The 17,222-nt window shown below is 36.7% G+C and overlaps 1 protein-coding gene across 3 annotated transcripts in view; it reads left to right on the top strand.

Annotated features, from left to right (window-relative positions):
• CTNNA3 (catenin alpha 3) overlaps positions 1–17,222 on the top strand; it is a 1,817,935-nt gene that overhangs the window by 459,061 nt on the left and 1,341,652 nt on the right. For all 3 annotated transcript variants that reach the window (XM_032423981.1, XM_032423980.1, XM_032423979.1), the window contains exon 6: positions 5,240–5,503. In XM_032423981.1, coding sequence (XP_032279872.1) covers positions 5,240–5,503 — 264 coding nt within the window. The remainder of the gene's footprint in view (positions 1–5,239; positions 5,504–17,222) is intronic.

Raw genomic sequence — 17,222 nt, 5'->3', positions numbered from 1 at the left:
CTTTCTTTCTTTCTTTCTTTCTTTCTTTCTTTCTTTCTTTCTTTCTTCCTTTCCTTTCCTTTCCTTCCTTTCCTTTCCTTTCCTTTTCTTTCTTTCTTCTTTCTTTCTTTTCTTTCTTTCTTTCTTTTCTTTCTTTCTTTCTTTCTTTCTTTCTTTCTTTCTTTCTTTCTTTCTTTCTTTCTCTCTCTCTCTCTCTTTCTTTTTTGAGAGTTCAGTATTTTCTGATATCTTTCTTGGTGATTTACAATATATATTTGGCCTTTTGGACTAACACATACAATTATCAGGTTTACTTCCTCAAGAAACAATTTATGATTACTCCCAGGTTCTCCATATTATAACATTCATCCTGGGTGAAGACCCTGTAACATTTGCATCCATGGTTTTACCTCCCAATTATGAGCTGGTGACTCATAGATCTCTATTTCTAGCCTAGACTCTCTGAATTCTAGGTTCATGTATATTTTCATTTGGATATTATGCTGGCATCTCACATTTAGCAGATGACAAAATGTATTTCATCTTTATTTTCCAAACAAATTATTCATTCTGTATTCCCCATCTCGGTGAATGCATCACAATATGTACACATAGTGCTGAAAAAGTTTTCTAGACGCTTTTAAATACCTCCTCTCCCCTCCCCCATCTAAATATTACAAAGTCTTACCATTTTTAGCTTCTGAATTTTCTTGGATCCATCCTGCTACTACCTAGCAATAGTGTTCAGTGTTCAGGCACTTACTGTCTCTTGCCGGGATTATTGCCTACTCTCCTGAATGCAGTTCCATTCTCTCTAATCAACTGAAAGTTCACTGCTGGAGTGATCTTTGAAAATACACATCTGAGCTTGTTGCTCTTGCAGTTCTTTAGCGTGGCATGGGAGGAATCTCCCGCTTACCTTTCTGGCTGGATTCATCACCATTCCTGCTCAGGTTTCCTGTACTTGTCATGACACCTACACTCGCCTGTATGCTCCTTGCTCTCTCATGCCTCAGGCCTTTGCACATGCTGTTTTCTTTACTTGTTCTGTTCTTCACATTGATAACTTCTACTTACTGTTTAAAAGTTACCTCTGATAAATTTTCTTCGATCCCCTCAAGCTGAGGAACTTTCCTCTATGCTATGAATAACTCTATTTTAGCTCCCAAATAAATTTGTCTCCCCTTCTGATCTATAAATTCTTTATCTTTGCATTCTTTTTTTTTTTAAAGATTTATTTATTTATTTTAGAGAGAGAGAGAGAGTGTGCATGAACAGGGGGAGGGGCAGAGAGAGAATCTCAAGCAGGCTCCTGGCTGTGTGGAGCTGACAACAGGGCTCCATCTCATGACCCTGAGGTCACAACCTGGGCTGAAACCAAGTCAGATGCTTAACGGACTGAGCCACCCAGGTGCCCTTTTATCTTTGCATTCTTAACATTAGTACACTGCCTTATCTATAGAAGGGCTCAACAATATTTATTGAATGAATGGTTGAATTAATTAACTGATAGCTTAGAGCCCTCCATTTTTATACTTTGTGATCTTTAAAATCCCTAAATATATTTTGTTCTCTTGCCAGGGTTAAAACTCATATGTTGCTTCTCTACCCACTTGCACAGACTTGTAAGGTCTTTTTTAATCCCATCTGTGTGTTTCTGCATCAGCTGGAAGCATTTAATGTCTCCTAAACTTGGAAATCTCATGTGAGTTTTTTCTTCTGGAGCAATTTAAAAAAAGATATTAAAAAAGTATCAATTTCCAAGGAGCTGAAGTTTTTAGACTTCTCTGTCCAGAGAAATCCCTAACTGACCCTATCATTTAATTCCTATTTTGACCTGATTTAAAATTTTAGGATAAATCAACAGCCTAGTTGATTTGAACCCATGATATCATCAGTTAAAACAAAATAAAATAACCACAGTCACCACCACAACCTTTGGTTTCAAAGGATGGCATTCATTAGTTCCCCTTTTATCTGTGTGCCTATTTCCTACATTAAATTTATCCTTTAGGATGTCCTTCAGGAGAAATGGTCTTGCCTTCTCAATTTCCTTTACTTAAACTTGTAACGTGCCTCTCTTTCCCCCACCTGCTGCCATAATATGTTATTTTTGTTATATTCACTGACTCTGTCCTTTCTCACAGATTTATCAGCTTGCTTTTCAGGGTATCAGTGGCATTAAGGTTTCGGTAATTGCCTTGGGCAGAGATAAAAAGCATAGGCTCAAAATCCAAAATATATTAGAATTTTTTTAAAAAGATTTTATTTATTTATTTGAGAGAGAGAGTGAGACAGAGCGAGAGAGAGAGAGCATGAGGACTCTGTGATCATGACCTGAGCCGAAAGCAGACGCTTAACTGACTGAGCTATCCAGGAGCCCCTAGAATTTCTTTTTAAATTCCAAAGTTCCTACAGCATTAAAGTTACCACAATTAACAGTGAGATATACAGAGCCATCATCAGAGTAAAAGAATAAATACTTTAAACCTTATCTTTCTTTGTAGCAATGTATGTTCACAAACTTTTGCCTTTCAGAAACTACCTAAACATTGACCTTGCCATTCTAAATTGAGCAGTATAATGCACAGGTCACTTCAGAGGGTATTATGTAATTAGTTTTGATTATACTCTATTATGTAGAGAATTTTCTTCAGCTCCTTCTGAATATTTATACTTTTTATTGTTATACCTCTGAGAAGTGTGCCTCCTATCTAAACATTCAATTATTTTTCTTCCAGGTCACACTGAGATAAATATAGGTAGTGCTATAAAATTGTGGGAAATATGAAAATCACTAAGAGCATCACAGGACAAAAACAGTACACCAAGTTTGATAAATTTTAGGAAGGCTATTTTAGGAATATTTTAGGAAGAATAATTCTGTACTCTTTCCATAGTTCTCTACTGTTTTTCAAGTACATTCCATTTCTGATGTAGTACTTACTCAATCTCATGAGAGCATTGGGAGAAGTATCATTACTCCATTTTTACAGATGGAAAAACATTCAGTGAAAGAGTAGAAGGCTTACCCTGATCACAGTGCTAATGACAGAGCTGGAACTAGAACCTAGACCAGAAATATAAGGGGGAAATCATAGCAAGCCAAGAAAACTACAAAGTGTCTTGTCTTGGGTAATTAGTGAGTACAAATAGTGAGTTGACAGCTACTTCTAACCATCCTCCCTACATCTTGTAAAGAAGTTAATCTCCCCTAAAGCCTGCATGAAGTCACAGACAGCCTTTATTTTCAGAAAGGAAGGAACTAAAAATATAGTAGCACAGCCATTTATTAACCTCAGGCAACATTATCCGGAGGTAGCAGAGTCTTATGAAAAATGCATGGGATTTGCAGTCAGAAGACTTAGGTTTAGATCTCAGTTATTTTGCCAGTTTCTTAATCTCCTTACACTAAATACCTATTTAGTTAAAATGGGGCTAATAACACCAGCCTTATTGCCTCAGAGGGTGTTGTGATGATCAATAAGATACTATCTAGAAGCACTTTATAAGCTATGTCATTGTATAAGTACAAGTCCTCGTCCCTGTATAGTAGCAAATAAAGGAAATCCTTCCTGTGTAGGAAAGACTATAACATAGTTGTTAACATAATGGGTTAGCAGTTGTACTGACTTGGGTTCCCTTCTAGCTCTGTAACTTGGCTTGGGAACTTAGTCTTTCTAAACCTCAGTTTTCTTACCTTTAAAATGGAGGGGGGATAATATCTTTCATGAGGTGTTATAAAGATTATATAAGATATTGTATGTGGAATAGCGAAGCTATTGTTAAGCTCTCTTGAATTAGTTTTCTTTAAGATGAACTTTTAATTTATATTAATAATTTTAGATCTCCAGAAAAGTTGTAAAGATAGTACAGAGAATTCTCATCTACCTTTCTTCTGGTTTCCTCTGTTGTTAATATCTTACATTTGCCACTTAATGAACAAACAAGCATTGATGAATTACTATTAACTAAACTTAACTGGTTTTATTTGGACTTCACCAATTTTTCTATGAATGCCTTCTTTCTGTTCCAGGATCCAATCCAGGGTACCACATTGCATTTAGTTGTCATGTCTCCCCTATCTCCTTTGGTCTGTGACAGTTTATCAGTTTCCTTCTTTTTCATGACCTTAACAGTCTTGACGAATATTGTCCAGGTATCATGTAGGATGTTCCCCAATCTGGTTTTGCTTGTTGTTTTTCTCATGATTAGATTGGGGTTGTGGACTTCTGGAGAGAATAGCAGAGAGGTGAAGTGCTATTCTTGTCACAATGTGTCAAGAGCTACATGATACCCACATGACATCACTGATGATGTTAACTTTTATCACTTGGTTAATGTAGTGTTTGCCAGATTTTTCCATGGTATTTTGAGCTAGTTTTGATCAGTTATCACTTATATCAGACTTTCTCTTCCCTGTCTTCCCACTATTTGGAATGCTTTTCATTTATATTTACTGCAAATGTCATATTCAGAAATATCTTTTCTGACCACCCAAGCTAAAGCAATCTCTATGACATTTCACTTTTGTGTTTTCTTCACAGCATTTATCATTGCCTGAAATTGTCTTGTGTATTTGTTTACCTAGTTTATTGTTTGTTGATAGTCCCCCACCCCCTCAAACAAGAACATAAGCTTCAGGAGAAGAGGATCCTTGTGGGATTGTTCACATCCGTACACTTGGCGTCTAGCACAGGGCTAGCATATGCTAAGTGCTCAATAACTATTTTTTGAATAAATGTCAAAGAAAGAAAGATCCAGTATTAAATTATTAGTAAGTATTTCTCAAAAAGATTGGAAAATAGCTGAATGGTAGGAGGTTCAATTTAATATTCTTAACTGAATTGGTTTAGTTTTAATGAAAAGGTTAAATGTAATCATAAGCATCTATGGAAATAGGTAATCAACATCCTTGTAATTCAGGCTCTATTATAATGTACTTAATAATGTGAATGTCAGAGTATTTTTCTGACTTATAAGCAAGATATGACGGACAAATGTAAGATCTCCTTAGTTATTACACATCTGCACCTTTGTGACCTTTTTTTGCTAATTGGCTCAGCTTTCTTATTGTAGAACTTTTTAACAGAATCAGAAGGAGTGTAGAAATAATTGATGCCCTTGATTTTAACTTATACCTGACTTCTTAGCATCTATTATCTTTTCATTTATATTGACAGAAAAATGGAGCTTTTTTGTATAAATCTTTCTTTTATAACTCATAGTAAGAAAGCTCTCTTCTTATGTGTTTCTTTAGGACTTAAAATCTCCAAATCAGAGGGATGAAATCGCAGGGGCCCGGGCCTCACTGAAGGAGAACTCCCCCCTCTTGCATTCAATTTGCTCAGCTTGTTTGGAACATTCTGATGTTGCTTCCCTCAAAGCCAGCAAGGACACAGTTTGTGAAGAAATTCACAATGCCCTCAATGTAATTTCAAATGCTTCACAAGGCATCCAGAATATGCTTGCCCCACCAGAATCTAAGGCAGCAACACTGGGAAGTGCCCTTGATGAGCTTGAGGTAAGTAGAGAGAAAGGTAAAATGTGATTTCCTGTGTCTCAATAGGAAAATAAACAGATGTGGGTTTTCAGATTTTTCAGATCAGAGTTTAGAGTATGAGTAAATAAAAATTCAGTTACTTAATGAGTCTCCATCATTGCCTTGTGCCTTCCAATGAATTGATTAGCGGGAAAATATTCTATCAGTAGACTTCTGGCTCCTTTACATTTCTTCTAAGGAAGTCAGTGAATTTAAAGTGGGATTGTTGATTAGATTGAAATGATGATTTTAGCTTACATCGATCAATTTATGAAATGTAGGATTTATCCATTCCACAAATGTTGTGGAAAATAATCAGACCGGTGAGAAACCAAGTGACACTTGGAGAAGTAGGAGAACTTGGAGAACTCAGGTTTATTTTACACGGGTGGACCCAGATGTGGTCCCTGACCTGTGGAATTCCTTTCTGAAATTCCTGGGAGGTGATCAAACTCCCCTTCCACTCAGAGGAGCAGGACCTGACTAAGAATTGTCGTCCCTGGAGGCTTACTGAGTCTGGACGAACTGCCAGGCAAGTTGGTCCACTTCTCCTTGGAGTCCAGGTAGGGCAAGACTGCCTGGAGGGTTGGAACTCTGGGGTGAAGGAGGACCCGGAATACTGTCAGGTGGTGCCCCACTCGATGGGTTCTGAGTTCCTTCCTGCTCCAGTGCAGTCTGAGCCACCAGTTGGTGGCTCAAGGGGCCAGAACGGTTTGAATCTAGCTGGGGCCTCCAGAAATGTGGAAAATAATGAGACCGGCAAGAAACCAAGTGACACTCAGAGAAGTAGGAGAACTCAGGTTTGTTTTATGCCGGTGGACCCAGATGAGCTCCTGCTCAAATTTTGGGCCCTGGGCAGCGGGGTTACAGGGTTTTTATACGGGGTGCAGGGGGTCAGGTTCCAAGGGCCATGCTGGCTGCTGGTAGGTAGGTTTAAACCAGGGAAATGGGGGCTGCTTTAGGCGGGAACAGTAGTGCCGGGACCCTGTGTCGGGAAGCCTGTTTACAGAAGCAGAAACGGCTGGTTATCTCTTCCTCCCAGTGGGACTTCTGGTTATCTCTAGCTCTTTCTATCTACTGGGGCCTGCTCTCTCTGGGCCTGCTCTGGGTAATTTTCCTCTTCACAAATACTTATCATTGGCTCTTTTTTTGTGCTTGGGATAAAATTGAGCCCTGCCCCCATGAAGCTTATGTTCTAACAGAGGAATATAGGCAAAAAACAAAAACAATGAACATTGTAGATAAGTAAATTGTATAGAATGTTACATTGAGAAAGCAAGATGACTTGGAGGCTTGAAGGAGATTAGATAATTGGGCAGATGGAGATCTAGAATGAAGGTTTGAAAGCATGTCCTGTTGTTTAAGGGATAGCACAGAAGCCAGGATGCCTAAGTGGGGAGAGTAAGGGGATGAGTCAGAGCTGAACTGAGGAGACCCAATGGGGCCAGGTTATGGAGGATTCTGTGGGCTTTTAGGGGCTCTGGCTTTTACTTCAATTTAAATGGGATCCATTCTTAGGTTTTAAGCAGAGGTATGACACTTGAGTCTTAAAAGGACAATATTGGCTGCCTGTAGAGTATAGACTGAAGGGGAACAAAGGGAGACGCTGAAAAACCAGGCAGAAAGCTATTACAGTAATATAGGTCCCATCCTTATATTTTATGTGCATCATCTCATTCCACCTCACACTTTAGTTTGGACCAGGGTGGCATCAGTGAATATAAAGGCTAAATTTTGGAGGTGAAGCCAACTGGATTTGACAGAACGGATGTGGGATTTGAGAGAAAGGGAGGAGTCGTGGCTGATCTTGCAGGCTGGGTCATCCAAAAGCACACACTGAACAGTTTGGGATATAAAGCGTTGTTAGGAATTAATATGTGTGAAGGGAAGAGGGAGGGAGCATGATTGAGCTGAAGAAGTCTACCTGTGAGCCAGACCCACAAAACCTAGACCAGTCAGCAGAGAGCTCTAGAAGGAGGAGTGCCCTCTAGTGTACCTTGTCAGGCAGAAATAGCCAGGTTTTTTTTTGCCTCTGTGAGTCACTGGACGCAGGTCACCCTGCCCTGGGAAGGCTAAGTATGACGTCCAGGCACAGGGAAGAGGGAGCAGTCCCTTGCAACTGAGGCAGACCCTCTAGGAAATGACCGCTGGGGGCCATCTGATGGCCTCACTCCCCACAGCTGAGCAGTAAGTCCTACTTGGAAAGGAAATATGGATAGTACATCTCTGTGTCTACCAGAGATAATGACAAGGTTTTGTGTTTTTGTTTTTTGGGTTTTTTTCTTCTTTAGCAACTGAATGGATAGAGTTTTCATCAACCATGATAGGGAACACTGTGGGTGAAGCCAGTTTTGAGAGGAAGATCAGAAACTCAATTTTCAACATGTTGAGTTAGAGATATTTATCAGACATTCAAGTTTGATGTCAAAGATAATTAGCTATACAAGTCAGACATGTAGTTGTTTAATGGGAGACAACATAGTGTAGTGCTTAAAGATAAGGGTTTTAGATCTCTTTATGCCAAGGTTCCTATCTCAGCTGTGGCACTTTTTAGGAAAATTATTTATTTATTTATTTATTTATTTGTTTGTTTATTTTTAAAGATTTTATTTATTTATCTGACAGAGAGAGACACAACGAGAGAGGGAATACAAGCAGGGGGGAGTGGGAAAGGGAGCAGCAGGCTTCCTGTGGAGCAGGGAGCCCGACGTGGGGCTCGATCCCAGGACCTTGGGATCATGACTTGAGCCGAAGGCAGACGCTCAATGACTGAGCCACCCAGGTGCCCCAGGAAAGTTATTTAATTCTCAGCTTTCTCACCTCTAAAATGGGAAGAATAATAGGGCCTACATCATAGTGTTGTCAGAATCAGTGAACTAATAATACAGGTAAAATGCTTAGAACAGTGACTGGCACATAATAAGTGCTCAGTAAATTTTAGCTCTCCTTATCATTAGTGGAGATGACTATTTGGAGGCAAATTCTTCCCTAATGAAATCAATGCAATTAAAATTACTAAAGCATTACTAGTAACTTAAAAAATAAACACATGTAATTCCTGTATTGTTCGTAACATTATTACTTTCATGATAAACTTATGAAAATCTAATTCATTTACATTTAGAGTAACCTTTATGTTTTTCCTTTAGTTACATGTCTTTAAACAGATTTCTTTACTTCTAATCTAACATTAAATTCCTTATTATTGGCACCCATGCAAAAATTTATTAAGTTCCTAATTATTAGCATCTATGTGAAAGTTCTAGAAACTAAATAAGTTAGATGATTAGTGGTGACTCTTGAACGGTACCCATAGTAAGACTGAAAACTCCTTGTGGGCAAGATTGTGTTTCTTAGTAATTTTATACCAGTGATACTAGCAGAATGTTAGGTCTCCCCATACATTGGTATGTATTATTTCTTGATAGCTAAACGTTAACATAAATGTATTTGTATATATGTACAACATAAATGTACAGAATAAAACAAAATAAAACTGACTTAGATAAGTTATATAACTTGCTCAAATCAGAAGGCTAGTGAGTGGTAGTATCCAGAAAGTGATCTAGTCTGGTTCTAGAAGGTATTTCTAAGTTCTGTGCTATATTGAATTCTCACAGATACAACTTAATGTGCTTAATTTATGCTATTATTAGTCTGTATGAACCATCAGAGAAATTATAAATGTAACCAAGTATCTGGGTCATTTAAGTAGAACTAGTCTATATTTGGAGAGTGGCTAATATGGTGAGGTGAAATTTGTTAAAGTGGACAGATAGGATTGTAGATAGCATTTTTCATAGCACTAAACAGAATTGTGTCAGGGGATAAGATGTCCAGTTTATCCCAGACACTCATTCTATGTTCTTAGGAATATAGAAGAAGACAGATGATTTCCAGATTGTTCGTTTTTTTGGGACTTCTCCTTTCTGACTTTAGTTGAAAGTGGCTGCTACAGGCAAGATAAGGCAGTGGTTAGAGAAAGAGAGAGAGAGAGAGAGAGAGAGAGAGAGTGTGTGTGTGTGTGTGTGTGTGTGTGTGTGTGTAGCATTGATGGGAGTGGGAATAGGCATAGTGATGGAGTCTTCCCTTTCTCAAGATAAGTGGCTAACTCACTTCTGAACAAGGCAGGAGGGAGTTGCAAAGATATTTCCAGAAATCTTAATGCTGTCTTAACCTTTGAAATCAGTTCTCTGTTAAAGCTAAGGATGCTCAAACCACTACAAAATGCCTGAATTTTATATATATATATAAAATATCTGAGTTACAAATAGCTGCTGAGGCTGTCTGAACTAGATAAAGCAGAATTTATTGAGCATTTAGCTTTTTAAAATGGTTTTGTAAATTAAATGGTTGAATTTTTCTTTATTTACAGGAAGCTGTACTGGTAAAAGATCCAAAATAACCTTTGCTCTGTCTTGCTTCTGCAAATATAATACTATGAAATAAACTGATGTAGTAAATACTCTGTTGGGAGTAAGTCTCATTAAATGTTTATAGTGTGGAAATGTATCAGAGTGCTTATTCAACAACTACCATGCTGAAGCTTTGTTAAATCTTTCATTCTGTTCCACGATTGGTTGTGGGTATGGAATCTGAGATTTATTGGTAAAGGAGAAAATAGAACTTGAATTATAACACTATAAAAGCTAAATTGATTGATTTATTGGAGAGCCTAATGTGAATTATAGGGTGTTTCTTTTGCATTTGTGACTGAATGAGAGTTGAGAAGTGTCAAATTATAGATTAACAGAATTTTGAAAATACCTTTAAGCAAGAAATTTTGCCAGTGAAAATTGCTTTGAAACTCCAAGTCCATTAAGACATATTTTCTCTTGTGTAGTGAGTTTTGTAATCATGGTCTGTAAGAATTATCCAGATCCTCATGTGATAAAGATGATAATAACAAAGGAATTTTTTAGTATTTTTTCATCTTCAAAGAACTATCATATTTTCTTATTTTTAGATATTCAGTTATGTATCATCATTCATTTATTACTTTATTCCCTATTGTATTCCCAACACCTAGAACAATGCCCTGTACATACTAAGTGCAAGGTGATTATCATTGAATTGAAGGAAGGAGGGAAGAAAGGGAAAATGTAGGTAGCAATGCTGTATGTCATTTTGTGATTTGGATTGAAAAGCATTTTCCCCTTACTCCTTTTTTTTTCTCTCCTTTCTCCAACTGGTAGTTGTATGTACTTGGGATATGTTGCTCTACTTAACTTTTAACTGGGACATGAATTTAGTGAGGTAGCTACCAGAAACATATCTAAGTGATAGGCTTCTTAGATTTTTTTCTGTGATAAGAGAAAAATTCTCTATTCTTAGTAGCTATTTAGCCTAATATCTAGCCTTAGTTTAGGTTCCCTGCAACTGCCAAGATATGCTGCCTTTACTTAGAGTAATAATTTTGAGGAATGTTTACCTGAAGGAGAAAACAGGACCTCTGTCAATCAGGTTAGCATTTAGTAGCTGAAGAAAAATGGGCATCACTGATGTCTAAAAGCACTGTAATAGGATTTTTTTTTTTTAAAGTTTTGGTTTCTAGAAATATAGTGAACCAGAAGAACTAAAAGTGATATATAAAATATTTTAAAATACATGGGTAACCTGATAGGTAAATTAGGGAAATTCATTGAGGTCAGCCAGATACAAAGAACAGACATCCAGACAGGCAAGCGAGCAACAGCACTGTGCTGGCAGATGTGAGAATTTCTTTTCCATTATGGCTTGTAGCTTGGATTTTTGAAAGACCATGAACTGAGGACAAAAGACAAAGCTTATATCCTGCCACCTGGAAGGTCACATGAGACTCTTTGCATGAAGCTGAGAATCCTTCAATTTGACCACCTTATTGGATGAACAAGAAAAACACTAGTCCCTATAGCAGGAGATAGAAAACTTGGCCGGCTTAACTTCGGCTCTGGGCAGCTCAGAAAAAAGAGCACAAAATACCTTGGAGGTTTTTTTTTTTTTTTTAAATATTTATTTATTTATTTTAGAGAGAGTGTGCGCAGGAACACACACACACATACACGCAAGAGTGGGGTGAGGGGAAGGGCAGAGGGAGGAGAGGGAGAGGGAGTGAACAGACTTCCTGCTGAGTGTGGGGCCTGAAGGGGGGCTCAATCTCCAACCCTGATGAGATCATGACCTGAGCCAAAATGAAGAGTTGGGCCACCCAGGCATCACTATGTTAGCGACTTTTTACCCATAAGTTTATCCTTATCTGGACTTTGGGTCAGAATTCATATTATCTGAATAGCCTCTAAAACCCAAGCTGAAAATATAAAGTTGTTCTGTCTTGGCAATAACTCTAAGAACTTGCCAGAAGTAAACTCAAGTTCTCTGTGCACTTTTTACCTAGTGCACAAAAAATTCCCATACAGGTCTAAGGAAAATAAACTGTCACCAGACACACAAATAAGCAAGGTACCTGAATGAAACTTTGCAGAAAAAAAACTGCAGAATCAGAACTTCAAACACTGCAGATATTGAAATTATGATACTGAATATAAATATGCTTAATATACATTATTCACTTACTTATTTACTAAAGTATGAGGAGTATGGTGAAGGAACAAAAAGCTGTCAAAATTGACCAGGCAGAACTATCTAAAATGAAAAACATAATCGTGAAAAATTCAATGGTTAGGCAAGATGGGAGATTAGATAGAGAATTAATGATCTGAGAGAGAGATTTGAAGAAGTTCTTTGTAATGTACCACAGAGACAGAAAAAATAATATTTTTTAAAACAGTTAAGATACATGGAAGATGTGTGACAAGTTTTAAAATATTCTAATGTAAGATCCAGAAAAGAGAAAAGTATAAAAAAGATACTAAGAATTTCCTAGCATCGATGGAAGATACTAACCTTCATAGTTAAGAACCCCAATAATTCTCAAGCAAGATAGAAAATGAAAACCACATTTATACATATTGTAGTGAAGCTGAAGAACACCAAAACCAAAAAGAATATTTTTAAAAGAAAAGGAGGAGAGCTCTATTCTCAGCAAGATGGCAGAATAGAAGACTCTGACTTTCCCTCTGCCCACAAACGCACTGAATAAACAACTACACATGGATCAGTTAGCTCTGAGAGAAATCCAGCAATTAGTTGAGAGATTATTGTGCATTGAGCAAACTGAGAAAATACCTACATCAAAATTGGTAGGAAAAGCTGGGAGTAATACACTTTCACCATAAACTCCACCTCTAACACAGCACCTTATAAATGAGATGGAACCCCCATATCCCAGATTCTCCTTGAGGAACAAAGTTTTTGTTTTTATTCTAATTGTTGAAGTATAATTGACATACAATATATTATTAGTTTCAGGTATACAGCATATGTATCAGTGTTCACCATGATAAATGTAGTCACCATCTGTCAGCATATAATGTATGCTGTAATACAATATAATACAGTATTATTGACTATATTCCCTATGCTGTACTTTTTATCTCTATGACTTATTTTTTTTATAAATAGAAGTTTGTACCCCTTCATCCCCTTCATCTATTTTGCTCATCCCCTCACCCATCTCACCTCTGGCAACAACCAGTTTGTTCTCTGTATTTAAAATATGGGTTCTGTTTTTTGTTTTTTCTGTGTGTGTGTGTGTGTGTGTGTGTGTGTTTTTGCTTGTTTGTTTTGTTTTGTAGATTCCACATATAAATGAAATCATATGGTATTTGTCTTTCCTGTTTGACTTATTTCATTCAGCATAGTACCCTCTAAGTCCATCCATGTTGTTGCAAATGGCAAAAATTTCATCCTTTTTATGGCTGTATAATATTTCATTGTCGATATATACCATTTCTTCTTTATCCATTCATTTATCGATTGACATTGGGTTGCCTCCATAGCTTAAATACTGTAAATAATGCTGCAATAAACATAGGCATGCATATTTCTTTTTGAATTAGTATTTTTGGGTTTTTTTTGGAGAAAATAACCAGTAGGGAAATTAATGGACTGTATGGTAGTTCTATTTTTAATTTTTTGAGGAAACTCCATACTGTTTTTCACAATGGTTGCACCAATTTATTTTTCTACCAACAGTGCATAGAGGGGTCCTTTTTCTCCATATTCTTGAAAACACTTATTTCTTGTCTTTGTGATACTAGCCATTGTGGCTGGTGTGAGGTGATAACTCATTGTAGTTTTGATTTTCATTTCCCTGGTAGAAAAGCATTTAATTTTGGTGTAGTCCTAAGAGTTGATTTTTGCTTTTGTTTCCCTTGCCTGAGGAGACATATCCATAAATATGTTGGTAAGGCCGATGTCAACTACTGCTTCTGTTTTCTTTAGGAGTTTTATGGTTTTACATCCCCCATTTAGGTCTTTAATCCATTTTGAGTTTGTGTATGGTGTAAGAAAGTGGTCCAGTGTCATTCTTTTGTATGTAGCTGTCCAGTTTTCCCATCACCATTTATTGAAGAGATTGTCTTTTCCCCATATTATATTCTTGCCTCCTTTGTCACAGGTTAATTGACCATATAGGTGTGGATTTATTCTAGGCTCTTTATATCATTCTATTGATCTATGTGTCTATTTTTGCCAGGACCATTCTGTTTTGATTAGTGTAGCTTTGTAGTATATTTTGAAATCTGGGATTGTGATACTTCCAACTTTGTTCTTCCTCAAGATTGCTTTGGTTATTTGAGGTCTTTTGTGGTTCCCTACAAATTTTAGTATTATTTGTTCTAGTTCTGTGAAAGATGCTATTGGTATTTTGATAGGGATTGCATTGAATCTGTAGATTGCTTTGGACATTTTAACAATATTAATTCTTCCAGTCCATGAACATGGAATATATTTTCATTTGTTTGTGTCATCTTCACTTTTTTTTTTTTTTAAGATTTTATTTATTTATTTGACAGAGAGAGAGAGAGAGAGCACAAGCAGAGGGAGCGCCAGGCAGAGGAAGAGGGGGAGGGAGAAGCAGGCTCCCCGCTGAGCACAGAGACTGATGCAGGACTCGATTCCAGGACCCTGGGATCATGACCTGAGCCGAAGGCAGGCACTGAGCCGGCTGAGCCATCCAGGCACCCCTCATCTTCACTTTTTTTCATAAATTGTCTTATAGTTTTCAGAGTATAGGGTTTTTACCTCCTTGGTTAAGTTTAGTCTTAGGTATTTTATTCTTTTTGTTGCATTTTTATATGGGATTGTTTTCTTAATTTCTCTTTCTGCTATTTTGTTGTTAGTGTATAGAAATGCAATAGATTTCTGTATATTAATTTTGTATCCTGCAACTTTACTGAATTCATTTATTAGTTCTAATAGTTTTTTGGTGGAGTCTTTAGAGTTTTCCATACATGCTATCATGTTATCTGAAATAGTGATAGTTTTACTTCTTCCTTATCAATTTGGATACCTTATATTATTTTCTTTTTCTTATCTGATTGCTATGGCTAGGACTTCCCATCTTGTACTGAATACAAGTGGTGAGAGTGGCCATTCTTGTCTTGTTCCTGATTTTAGAGGAAGTTTTCAGTTTTTTCCCATTGAGTCTGATACTAACTTTGGGCTTTTCATATATGGTCTTTATTATGTTGAGGTATGTTTCCTCTGAATCCACTTTGTTGAGAGTTTTTATCATGAATGGATGTTGTACTTTGCCGAATGCTTTTTTTGTATCTGTTGAAATGATCACATGGTTTTTATCCTTCTTCTTGTTAATGTGATGTATCACATTGATTTGTGAATATTGAACCACTCTTGCATCCCTGGAATCAATTTCATGTGGTCCTGGTAAATGATCTTTTTAATGTGCTGTTGAATTCCATTTATAATATTTTGTTGAGGATTTTTGTATCTGTGTTTATCAGAGATTTTTTTTGTAGTGTCTTTTGTTTTTTGTAGCTTTTTTTTTTTTTTTTTTTGTAGTTTTCTTTTTTTGTAGTATCTTTGGTTTTGGTGCCAAGGTGAAATGCTGGCCTCATAGAATGAATACAGAACTTTTTCTTCCTCTCCTATTTTTTGGAATAGTTTGAATAGAATTGGTATTAATTCTTCTTTAAATGTTTGGGGAAGTTCACTTGTGAAGCCATCTAGTCTTGGACTTTTGTTTGTTGGGAGTCTTTTGATTGATTCTTCATTACTATTAATTGGTCTGTTCAAGTTTTCTATTTTCTTGATTTTGTTCTAGCAGATTGTGTTTCTAGGAATTTATTCATTTCTTCCAGGTTGTCCAATATGTTGGCATATAATTTTGCATAATATTCTCTTATAATTCTTTGTAGTTCTGTAATATCAGTTGTTATTTCTCCTCCTTCATTTCTGATTTTATTTGATTCCTGCCTTTTCTTGTTGAGTTTGACTAAAGGTTTACTTATTTTTCAAAGACACAGCTCTTGGTTTCATCGACCCTTTCTATTATTTTGTAGTCTATGGTTCACTTACTTCCTTTCTAATCTTTATTACTTCCTGTCTTCTGCTATATTTGGGCTTTGTTCTTCTTCTTTTAGTTCTTATAGATATAAGGCTAGGATGTTTACTTGAGATTTTTCTTGTTTCTTGACGTAAGCCTGTATCACTAAAATTCCCTCTTAGAACTGCTTTTGTTTTGTCCCAAAGATTTTGGGTCATTGGGTTCTAATTTTCATTTGTCTCCATGTATTTTTTTATTTCCTTTTTTATTTTTTCATTGACCCATAAGTTGTTTAGTAGCTACTATTGTTGTTTCACCTCCATGTTTGTGGGGTTTTTTTTTTTCAGTTTTTTTTTCTTGCAATTGATTTCTTTTTTATTTTCTAAAATTTTTAAAAAGTTTTATTTAAATTCCAGTTAGTAAACATACAGTGTCGTATTAGTTTCAGGTGTACAGTATAGTCAACACTTCCATACAACACCTGGTCCTCATCACAGCAAGTGCGCTTTTTTATCCCTATCACTAATTTAACCCATCTCCCCATTCACCTCCCCTTTAGTAACCATCAGTTTGTTCTCTGTAGTAAAGAGTCTGTTTCTTGTTTGTCTCTCTTTTTTTCCTTTGTTTTCTCTCTTTCTTTTTTTTTTAAGATTTTATTTATTTATTTGACAGAGAGATAGTGAGAGCAGGAACACAAGCAGGGGGAGTGGGAAAGGGAGAAGCAGACCTCCTGCTGAGCAGGGAACCTGATGTGGGGCTCGATCCCAGGATCCTGGGATCATGACCTGAGCCGAAGGCAGACGCTTAATGACTGAGCCACCCAGGTGCCCCTATTTGTTTTGTTTCTTAAATAGCACATATGAGTGAAATCATATGGGGTTTGTCTTTCTCTGACTGACTTATTTTGCTTAGCATAATGCTCTCTACCTCCATCCATGTCATTGCAAATGGCAAGATTTCATTCTATTTTTTATGGTGGAGTAATATTCTGTTGTGTGTATATATATATATATATATATATATATATATATATATATATATATGCCATCTCTTCTTTATCCATTCATCAGTCGATCACTTGGGCTGCTGCCATAATTTGGCTATTGTAGACAATGCTTCAATAAACATTGGGATGCATATATCCCTTTGAATTAACATTTTTGTATTTTTTGGGTAAATACCTAGTGGTGCAATTGCTGGATTGATGGGTAGTTCTAGTTTTAACTTTTTGAGGAATCTTCATACTGTTTTCCAGAATGGTGGCACTAGTTTTCATTTCCACCAACAGTGCGGGAGGGTTCCCCTTTCTCTGCA

The sequence above is a fragment of the Phoca vitulina genome, unplaced genomic scaffold, assembly GCF_004348235.1.
Source record: "Phoca vitulina isolate PV1807 unplaced genomic scaffold, GSC_HSeal_1.0 scaffold29, whole genome shotgun sequence".
NCBI classification, from domain to species: domain Eukaryota; kingdom Metazoa; phylum Chordata; class Mammalia; order Carnivora; family Phocidae; genus Phoca; species Phoca vitulina.
This window is presented reverse-complemented; position numbering and strand designations above follow the sequence as displayed.